General features: G+C 48.7%; 1 protein-coding gene across 2 annotated transcripts; it reads right to left on the reverse strand.

Moving 5' to 3' along the window:
• Positions 1–11: 11 nt before the first annotated feature.
• On the reverse strand, positions 12–8,952 carry Cdca4 (cell division cycle associated 4). Of its 2 annotated transcripts, none has more exons than XM_021202382.2 (2): positions 8,825–8,952; positions 12–1,135 (listed from the first exon to the last, which is right to left on the reverse strand). In XM_021202382.2, the coding sequence occupies exon 2, from the start codon at positions 1,127–1,129 to the stop codon at positions 416–418; it is 714 nt and encodes a 237-aa protein (XP_021058041.1). In that variant the 5' UTR covers positions 1,130–1,135; positions 8,825–8,952; the 3' UTR covers positions 12–415. The 2 variants fall into 2 exon arrangements, with proteins under 2 accessions (XP_021058041.1, XP_029396363.1); XM_029540503.1 differs by lacking the exon at positions 8,825–8,952 and adding an exon at positions 8,342–8,659.
• Positions 8,953–11,106: the final 2,154 nt, after the last annotated feature.

Raw genomic sequence — 11,106 nt, forward strand, 5'->3', positions numbered from 1 at the left:
AAAAAGTTTAAAAAATATATCTTCAGACAAAATATTGCCCAAAACATATAAAACTTAATTTTAGAAAGTTCACCTATCTAATTTAAAATAGACTAGACATAGCTGTGACACACCACCCTCCACAGTGATTCCAACGTCACACAAACAGGATAATGAGCCCAGGGCCCAGAAGCCTTCAGAGAGCTCAGTTCCTTGAGATGGCATCTGTTCTGTCCTCCCCAGGGAACTAGCCCTAAGGCAGCAGCTCCAGGGCTGCAATCCTTGCAGAGGAAAATCTGTCCAGGATATTTTCATGGTCAGACAGAGGTGGGGACCCTGGCTCAAGAGCCAGANCCCCTCTCAGGACAAGTGCTTGTCTTNTCTCTGGGTCACAACACATGTGAGCTCCTCGCCCTTGGCCCACTGGGGTGGCCTCTCAGGTCTCCACCAGAATCTCTACCACATGGTCCAGCTCAGCCAGGTCAGACTTGCAGGTGGAACTGGGAGGAGGGGCGGCTGCAGCAAAGCTCTCAAGGCCATTGCAGAGACTGGACTTGGTCCCACTCATCATTCCTGTTAGCACGGTGTCCAGGTCATAGTAGGAGCTGTCCACATCTGAGAAGAGTTCCTCCACTGAGCTGGAGTTTTTGTTCTCCAGGGTCTCAAATATCTGGTCCAGTGACTTCTGAAAGCTTCCCCTGTTTTCTTGTGGGCTGTCCATCTCCCAGAGGCTGCTCTGAGGGTTCCTTTGCCCTGGTGCTGAGCCAACGATGGGGAGCTCAGAAACTGAGTTTTGCAAGGGAGCATCTTCCAGTTCAGAAGCAGGGTGCTCTTCCTCAGCTCCCCTCACTGTACGACACAGGATCTCTGTGGACACCAGGCGCTCAATTGGTGCCCGTTCTACATTCTGGGGTGCCATCCCATGCCACACACCATCCTGGCTCATTTCCTCCTGGATCTGCCGGACTGTGTTGGCGATGAGGACCGAGCGGCAGAGATTGGGTTCCACTAGCATGTGACAGAGCTGGAGCTTGACAAGGGACATGTCCAGGAGTGACTGTCGCTGCAGGCTATAGGAAGGGACAGTGCCAAAACCCTCTACTCCTTCTTCCTGGTCACCATATTTCCTCTTCAGCCCTCTAGCAAACATCCTGTCCTGTGAGAACCAAGAGAAACACCATTTAGTTAGCATAACTTCCTGGCTTTCTGACAGCTAAAGGGGTGACAACACACAGAAGTACCCGACACTATCTGAGGGGTTGCCTCAGGAAGAGCCACTGTCACTGACAACAAAGCTCACTTGTAGCGTAACTTTCATCAACAGATAAATGAACACAAATGAAAACTATGGCATTGTTGCTTTGAGACAGTATCTTGCTATGTAAGAGGCTGACGGTGAGTTTGTGAGCTTCCTGCCTTAACCTTTCCAAATCTGAGATTAAAAGATGACACCACTACACCCAGCTGTAAAAACGTCTTTTAAAGAGAACAAAACCCCAGGTATTGGGACAGGAACTCTGGCCTTTATACTTGTGTGACAACATCTTTCAGCTGCTGAGCTATCTCTCTAGTCCCTAAACATTTTTATTTTAAATAACACATTTGAAATTAAATTCTTAACAGAATCTCCTAAATACATAAACTTTAGGATTTCTTTATAGCTACCTTTTCTTCTTTCAAAGTCACAGATCTTAATATAATTAGTGACCTTTAGTGTATTTAGCCCAGTGAAAGGAAAGCTAAGATTCATGTAAAAACTTGTACAAAAATGCTTATAGTACTCTTACAGTTGCCCCAAGCTGGAAATAATCCAGTTGAAATACCCAGGACTCCCACTGGAATTATGGGCCAGAGAAAAGGCAGGCAGTCTCTAGAGGCCACACCCAGGCAACTCCATCCTCCTCATATTCATGCAATGGCAAGACAAGGCACCAGCTGGCCAGAGGGGTGGGGACAGGAGATCTCAGATGAGCGAACACGCCTAGACAAGTGTGGCCATAGTCCTTAGTTCCCAACATATCCCACACCAAACTAAGTAAAAGAGGAGTGGTGTGGGAAATGAAGCCTAAAGTGGCTTTAAACATGAAACTGGTTTTTTAATGAAAATAAATAAATAAATTTTCATTACTCAGTGGCACACACTTCTAATCCTTCCACTCTGGAGATGAATGCAGAAGGATTTCAAGAGAACAGCTTGCTTGTTAATCAAATCCTTCAAGCACACCTAATACCACACCAAGAAAGACATGTCTGTATCGCAGTCATTTTTTTTTTTTTTTTTTTTTTTTTTTTTTTTTTTTTGGTTTTTCGAGACAGGGTTTCTCTGTATAGCCCTGGCTGTCCTGGTACTCACTTTGTAGACCAGGCTGGCCTCGAACTCAGAAATCCGCCTGCCTCTGCCTCCCAAGTGCTGGGATTAAAGGCGTGCGCCACCACCGCCCAGCATATTATTTTTCTGTTGCTACGATAGACTGCCCCGACAAAAAGCAACTTAGTTTGGGGTTTGCAGTTGAAGAAGGGATATACTTTCAGTCCATCACCACAGGAAAAGCCAGGCAGTGGAAGGGTGAGGCCAACCTGGCAGTCAGGAAGCAGGGTGATCACGTGTCATCTGCACACAGGAAGCAGAGAGAAAGTAGGGCCAAGGTATAAATAAACTTCAAAGCCTGCCCCCAGTTTTACTTTCAGCAAGGCTCACATCTTACAGGCTCCATAACCTCACAGGCAGCACCATTACCTGGACAAGTGTTCAAACACAAACTACGTTTATTCATTTTTAAAGATTTTATGTGTGTAGATGTTTTGCCTGTGTTTGTCTGCACCATATGTATACAGTGCCTGTGGAGGCCTAATAGGCTTGTCAGATGCCATGGAAATGAAGTTACACAAGGTTGTGAGTTGTCAAGTGGGTGCTGGGAAAACACTAGGTTCCCTGGAATAGCAGCCATGTTCTTAACCACCAAACCCCTCTAGCTCCAAATCCAATAAAAGTTTAACAAGCATTTGCCTGCCATAGAGGCTCATGCTTTATATATACTTTCAGCACCCAGGAAACAGAGGCTGGCCCGATCCAGAAAAGCCAGGACTTACTAGTTTCCTTGAAAATTTTTAGCAGAAACCATTCAGGTGCTTTTTGTGTTGTGCACTATGCACGCGCGCGCGCGCGTGTATGTGTGTGTGTGTGTGTGTGTGTACATGTGCACGCCCCCCCCCACACACTTGGGGGTCAGAGGCTGATTTCTAGTATATTTCTTATTTGCTCTACACTTTATTGAGGCAGAGTCTCAGGAGTCCAGAACTAGCTTGTTCCAGACATCCACTGTTCATACCTAAGCTCTGGGGTTAGAGTTGGACCACCATACCTGCCTGGCATTGATGTAGGCACTAAAGCTATGAACTCGATCCTCACTTTGTGTGGCAAGCATTAACCTATTGAGCCACTGGCCCTGGCCTCATGAACTAGTTTCTTACTGCCAACTTTCTGGCCCCTCTCGAGATATTACTTATACTTTGGTGGAAGCTCCTTTCCTTTATTATAAGGTAGGAGATAATGCAGACTCGTAAATGGCTGAAAAGCCAAGAATAAGGAACTAGTGAGTGCCTAGCCCTAAACCAGACAGACACCTACATCAACACTCCCTAGCTCCAGGGCCCAGAGACACCCTGGGAGCCGGCCAGAAAGAATTGTAGAGCCAGAGGATCAGGAGTTTTGTGAAGTGCTGTCTGGACATGGCCAGCTACTACACACACGAAAGCACTGCAGCTCAGTTATGTGCACACGATGGAACCCCATTACATCTCTTTCATGAATGAGAGACAGAAGTGCACACAAAAGGTAGAAAATTACACTCTGGGGGAGAGAGTAATTTTCTTTGGTGGTGTAGTCACCAAAGGTTAAACTGCCCTTGCTCCAGTAACTCCTACCCATGTTAACAAAAGCAATTCTGAGTAAACTGAGGGTCATAACACAAAAAACAAAAATGAAAGATAAACAGGCTTCAGAGACTCATACCTCACATCTGGAGATGGCTTGAAGTACATCAAAATCAGCAACACATACTTATGAGCCCTGTATTCAAAAGGCAAGATCACTGGCATCAAAGGCCAGCCTGGGCCACACTAGAATCCCGACTTACGCCTCAAATATACAGCTTGGTCTGAGAGCAAAGTGTTTCTTTCTGTGTTCTAACTATCCCTAGGCCTAAGACTGGAAGCTTCTAGCCTCCATACAATCTAATCTTCCAAATTGACTGATTCAGTCCAGCTTCTAACTGAATTGCTGTTTGACCCTCATATTAGCTTTGCCACTATGCTCTGATCTTCTGGCTCCTTCTCAATTTCCAAACTGTTCTGTCTTCACCTGCCTCTGTGAAACTACCACACACACACCACACCCCTCTCACTGCTCTTAAGCAGCCTCTTTCCCGTGCTGTTCTCAAGTGAATCGGGTGGACCTTATCTCTGATTCAACTCACCCTGTCAGATCTCTCCGATTCATCACTTTGTCTGCCCCTCAATTAGACATTACTTTCAAACATGGCGACTTCCATCTACAAAGCAACCTTACCTTCATTGTTAGGACTAAAGGTGTGTCCTAAGGGCTGGTCTGTATTCCAGCTATATCATACTGTAATCTAGGGTGTGTCTGCATTCCTAGACTGGATCACAGAGATCTAAAAGGTCTTTGGATGGGATCCCTTGTCAGAGCAGCCATGTTGCTGGGTTAGAATCCCCTTTACCCCAAGTTCTCGTGCCTAATAAAGAAGCCCAGAAGCATCCAAGAGCATGTGGTCTTACAAGAGAAAACACACAAATGCTGGCGAAGCAGAGGCAACAACTCTGACCCACAGTCTGCAATGTTCAGCTCCCCAAGCGTGACCTACAAAACAGCCTGGGAAGCAGCAGGCTGTCCTGGACCCTAATCACTAACAGCCCAACCAACACCCTATAACCAGGGTATACAAAGCTAACAGCAACTCTGGGGCCATCTCAAGACTAACCAAAGAGGCAAAGACTGACCACAGCCAATCACAGGATGTAAGAAATAAATTACGAAGCTGGGCAATGGTGGCGCATGCCTTTAGTCCCAGCACTTGGGAGGCAGAGGCAGGCGGATTTCTGAGTTTGAGGTCAGCCTGGTCTACTGAGTGAGTTCCAGGACAGCCAGGGCTACACAGAGAAACCCTGTCTGGAAAAACCAAATAAATAAAAATAAACAAATAAAGGTCTAACTTAAGAATGGTGTTTCTTTAGGGCTGACTGGAGAGTCAGAGACAAGTAGGAGGCACTAGGTTCCCTGTGTTTCCTGCAGTAGACAGCCCTGCTTCTAGGCCCTCTTATTTCATCTAAAGCTGGAAAGCTGAAGTCTGCTATGTGACTGAGTCCACAACAAGAGAAAGAGGGACCGTGGAGCCCCGGAGTATCCATTAGACGAGGAGGTCATACTAGACTAGACAGGGGTGCAGATTTTATCTTTCCGGAGAACCAGCCTATTCTGAGACAAGGACAGAACCGTAGGGTGTTGTGGTATAACTCTAAATCTCAACACCAAAGGCAGGTGGAGCTCCATCAGTTCAAGGGCAGCCTGGTCTACATACAAGCTCCAGGCCTTCCAAGGATACATAGTGAGATTCTTGTCTCAGAAAACCAAAAAGGCAGAATTTTTCACCAAGGACTTTAAAAAACATTTGTGTGCCAAACTGGGAATCTATTTTTGCTGGCTGACATCTGTTTCTGCCAAATCATAAAATTAAAACTGCTTTACTTCTGCAAGTTTTATACATTTGTTTGTTACTCATAGGAGATGCTCATCGCCTAGTTAGCCCCCCCAGCCTCCACTGCAAAGCTCTCCTCAAGCCTACTAAACGGTGAGAACTGGCCACAGAAGCCCTGCTGCACCTATACAGCCCCTGTCTCACTTATTTAGCTGGTTGTTTCCACAGCACACTAGACAACATGAAAGAGAACCAAAAATTCACGAAAAAATGTTCCACAAAGGCAGGTGTACGCCTTTAGTCCCAGCACTGAGGAGCCAGAGGCAGGCAGATTTCTGTGAGTCCACGGACAGCCTGGTCTACAGAGAGTTCCAGGGCTGCTACACAGAGAAACCTAAACCCCAGGGGGAAGCAGCAGCTCTACAATTCTAGACACCAGAGAAACCCCAGATTCCCTTCCTAGCTCTTTCTTCTCCCACTGTGCTGAGTCCACACAAGTTCTGTTTATCATGTCATATAGCAAGTGGATCATCACGTCTGATAGGCGAGTGCCTACGTCCATGCACAAGCACACCAGGCAGTCTGCAGCCAGCACCATGTGGTTCCAGCCACAAACAAGGTTTTCTATTCCTGGTACTTTATTTCTGTACTCTTAACTACTGGATTAGTAGTAGGGCAGAACCATTTTGAAGGCCCTTAATAAACACATCAAAAAACTGTTTTCTAAGAAGCATACGCCCTCACCAGGTATATTTGCTATCAAACTACTCCTGATTTACTAACTTTGCAAATTAAACACACTCCTCTCTCCCTTTTCCTTCGGGTATATACAACTTTTGCACAGCAAAGCTTTAACCAACAAACACTCCCTGTCTTGCTAGGGGCAGACACTGTCCTCCTTTCTTGTTCACCATCCTCACATTTAAACATTTTAAACAAGGTGTCTGGAGAGATCACTGACAGATGATAAAGGTTGGGTACCCAGAACTCACATGATGACTTACAACTCCCTATACCTCCAATTCCTTGGATCCAATGTCCTCTTGTGGCCCCAGAAGGTATATATACACATGCACACCAATAAAAGTAAAATAATTAAGCCTGGAATGAAATGTACTCTTGTCTCCTTATCTGTCACTCTAGGACACAAGCCATAACAGAACAGGATGGTGACAGAGTAGCTTCAGGAAAGACAGCAAGATGAAAGAGGGGGCTTGAGGGTGAAGGCCTACATCACCAGTACGGGTTGTAACTAGACCTAATGGCACCTACAAAGGGCTCTCCTATACCGGCCCGGGCACAGCTTCCTCATGGCCACCTGTGTGCCTGACCTGATGTTGCTTAACCCTTCTAAGGAAAGACGACAGGAAATTCTCCCCGCTAAGTTCTGTATAAATTACGTCCCACATCTCACACCTTATTTCCAGACGGCCAGAATCTCTTCCCAAGTCTAGGGAAATGTCTGGCATTCCTCCAGTACGAAGCTAAGTCACCCACAATCGTGCCCCCCACCCCCAGCACTGGCTGAATGACAAGAGCCAGGCACTCTGGGGCTCAGATAGTATTGAGGCCAGTGGACAGTAAGGTGGAAGTGAAGAGTGCTAACTACCCTACAACAATCTGAGGTAGAGAGACAGCCTAGGACTCCACAACCATCATATATATCCTGGCACTGTCCTACCCCACTGGCCATGTGGGAAGGAAGGCAGCTTCCCGGGCTCTGACCATCCATTAGAGTCTTGGTTTTACCTGAGCAGACCTATCACAACCCAGGCTTGGACTGTAACCGAAAGCAAGCATTCATCTGGATGTCGGATTTTAAGGAGAAGCAGAGTTAGTGGTTTCCAAGTTGGGCATGGTGGCAGACTTGGGAAGCAGAGAGAAGGAGAGTAAAGATGTTTCTGGTTGCACTGTGTGTCTGAGGCCAGCCTGGCCTGCAGGAAACCCTGTCTCAAAAACAAAATGAAAATCACAACTGTGTTAAAATACTTCCTCAAAGAGCAACTGGGAAGAGGGACTAGTTGGAAAAATCCTGGGGCCAGCGAACTTGATGGTCCTTCAATGGAGTTTATTGTCCCACTACGTCTGCTCCAGGCTTTATATAAGTCACCCTTGGAAGGATGTGGGGCTTTCTTAGGCCTGGAGGTAGGTAGGCTCCTGCCCTCCTTCCCTTTAAGACTAGCACCTCTAAAATGGGGAGATTTCTGAAGTCATTAGGTTGGTGAGACAATCAATTTTGCTTGCAGAAAACGACCCCCAGAACCGTTTAAATCAATGTCCAGCTCAGCTCTACCATCTGTTGGTCAGATACAAAGGCCACCAGGAGGAAATACGCGGGTGTTGTACGTCTGTTTCAAGTTCTGGAAGAAGTCCCTTCCCTGGTGATCCTACCTAGGGGAGAAAAACTTTAGAAAAGGTTTCTGGAGTTTTTTTTCTAGTTCCATTTGGCCTCAGGACAGGCTAGCAAAGACAGAGCCCGGGTTCCAGTCGAGTTCCACCGATGCCAGGCAGTACCTACTGGGCCATAAATGATCAGTTTGGAAGGAAGTGGGGTCTACTGCAGTAGGGGAAAGGCAGGCAACACAGGGCACTTCTCAAGGGAATTAAAATCTAGGAAACAAAGAAAAGAGCGCAAGGCCAACACTCACCAGGCAGGCGGCTGCACGGAGCCCACCCAGCCCTCCCGGATTCGGTCCCTGACCAGCAGACAGACGGTCGGGGCTCGGCGCTGCTAAAAGCCAGGGAAGGTCCAGTCCCCCGAAACCGCGGGCCACGCGCAGCTCTTACGGGAAACGCACAGCAAGCGGCGGCCAGCTCGAAAGGTGAGGTGGAGGACCGACGCGGGGTGAACCAAAGAAGGGGGGACGGCGGAGAAAGGAGAGAGGAAAGGCCACAGGAGGAAGAGAGAGCGGAAGCAGGGGAGCGTGGGCGGAGGGCGGGACGGCCAGCTCAGACCCGCCGCTCCGGCTCTCGGTATGTGTCACTCAACACGCCGCGGCGTCGTGAGCGCCGAAGGGCGGCCGGCGCAGGAGGCCCGAGGCCCGGGCCGCCGCCCGACCGACCCGGGGTGCCCCGCGCCGCCGCCGCCCAGGCCGCCGAAGCTCGAAGGCGCAAACCATCTACACACTTACCGGCGCCGCAAGGCAGAGCCCGCCACTCCGTCGGGCACCGGGATCGGTCAGCGGCCACAAAGGGTCGCCATGGCGCCGCCGCACGAGCGCCGATTGGTGGAGTGCGGGGCGGAGCTTCGTTCAAACCCACGCAAGGCGGAGCCTCGCCGGCCGCGGCTCCCGCGCTTCGGCCTCAGCCGTTAGGCTCGCGCGCTGGGCCGCCCCGCCCCCGGCTCCCATGTCTCCCCGCGCCCGCCCCGCCCCCGACCCCTTGTCTGTCGACCGCTCGACCCTGTTCCCAGGGTTCCGCGCGCTCCGCTCCCGGGGTTCCGTGCGCCTGGCCACCGCCCCAGCTCCCAGCTCTCCGTGCGCCTGGCCCCGCCCCCTGGGTGCTCGTCACGCCCTGTCGCAGCAGCGCCCGGGTCTCCTTGGTTATCCCTGCCCTTCTGACTCACAGCGGGGCGGTTAGTGCCAGCCCTGGGCATGGCCGTTGTCTACACCTTCTTCGAAGCATAGAAGGGTTGAACGAGGCTCGTTGGTGGCATCCCTGAACAGGTCCTGGTTCGATTTCCAACTGAGAAAAATAGAGATATAAGGTCCTGGTAGTGCACAAGATCTTAACGAGGACACCAAGTCCGGACGGCGTTGGTTTTTGGGGGGGGAAGGAGTGGATGCAGAATGTTCAGTGGGGATGCCACATTAACACAGAGAGCAAGCTCGTTTGCTGGGAATGACTGGAAACTCCTTCCCACCCGGACTTCTAATGAAGGAGCGTTCGAGAGAAAAACCGGTGCCATACGAGAAATTATACGGCATACACACCACATGCTGTCTTTGTGGCTTCGTGGTTCCTCTTCTAAGCTCACTAATGCATTACCGAATCTGGGCATATTTGCCCTTTTATTTGATGGAAAGGAATGCCCTCTGAACTTTGACCTGGATACTAGCATTGAGCATGGTTTTTCTTTTGAATTACTATTATTTTTGGATTTACTTATGTGTGTTATTGTTTCGTCTGCATGTATGACTGTATATCATGTTCGAGCCTACAAGTGATTGTGGGCTTCAGTGTGGGTACTGAGAACCTTAATAGGTCCTCTGTCAGGACAGCAAGTATTCTTAATCCCTGAGTGTCTTGAGCAAGCTAACGTGTAGTTAGTATAACAAGTAGTGTAACAAAAGTTATATTTAACTACGCTGAGGGTCATTCACACTCTAAATTCATAACTATGGTCCTAAGCCTGTCTCCCCAGCACTGCTCATCTGTCTAGGTATCTTAGCTGAAGGTCAGGTCCAGTCTCTAACTTAAGTCTCTGATCCTGGAAGATTCAGGATCCTAGGGAGACTCTCCAGCTGCAGGACGAATCAGATGTGCAGGACAGAGCACTGCTCTTGGTCTCTGCTTACATACTGTCCAGTGGGCATCATGGGGTTCTAGGACTGTGTCTGATTATCTTGAGTGAGTGGTGTAACTGGGTTCTGGTTACCAGGTGCAGCATACATTCTGGTTACCAGGTAAGGTTTCAGGAGTCCTGGGGAGGGAGTGCACACCCAAAGGGGTGTGTGTGTGTGTGTGTGTGCATGCATGCTGTTCAAAGAGTCCTGCATGAGCATCTTAACAGCTGTACTATTGGTGGTGTGGTGGTTTGAATAGGGTTGACCCCCATAGACTCATGTGTTTGAGTGCTTGGCCCACAGGGAGTGGCACTATTAGGAGGTGTGGCCTTGTTAGAGAAGGTTTGCAACTGTGGGGGTTGGCTTTGGAATCTTCTATGCTTAAGCTCCGCCCAGTGTGGGATTCCAGTCTCCTGGCTGCCTTCAGATCAAGATGTAGAATTATAAGAACCTTCAGCACCAAGTCTCCCTGCACTCTTCCATGCTTCCAGCAATGATAATGGACTAAACCTCTGAAATTGTAAGCCAGCCCCAATTAAATGTTTCCTTTATAAGGGTTGACTTGGTCATGGTGTCTCTTCACAGCAATGAAACCCTAAGACAGGTGGGTTCTGAAGGTATGTTGTTCAAAGGATATAATCAAAAAGATTAATAATGTAGCCTGAAGTAACTTTAATCCTAGCACCCAGGAGGCAAAGGCAGGCAGATCTCCATGAGTTCAAAATCAGCCTGATCTGTATAGAGAGTTCCAGGCCAGACAGCTACATGGGACCCCTAGCTCAACAACAACAACGTTCTTGCAGGTGCTCAAGGGATTGTTCAGTGGTTAAGAGCACTGGCTGTTCTTCCAGAGAATCGAGATTTTTATTCCCAGTGACCACATGATGACTTTCAACCAGGCATGAAAG

The sequence above is a fragment of the Mus pahari genome, chromosome 7, assembly GCF_900095145.1.
Source record: "Mus pahari chromosome 7, PAHARI_EIJ_v1.1, whole genome shotgun sequence".
Classification (NCBI taxonomy): domain Eukaryota; kingdom Metazoa; phylum Chordata; class Mammalia; order Rodentia; family Muridae; genus Mus; species Mus pahari.

Excerpts from the sequence above, each read along its gene's own strand:
- Cdca4 (XM_021202382.2), bottom strand. The coding sequence starts at position 1,129 with ATGTTTGCTAGAGGGCTGAAGAGGAAATATGGTGACCAGGAAGAAGGA.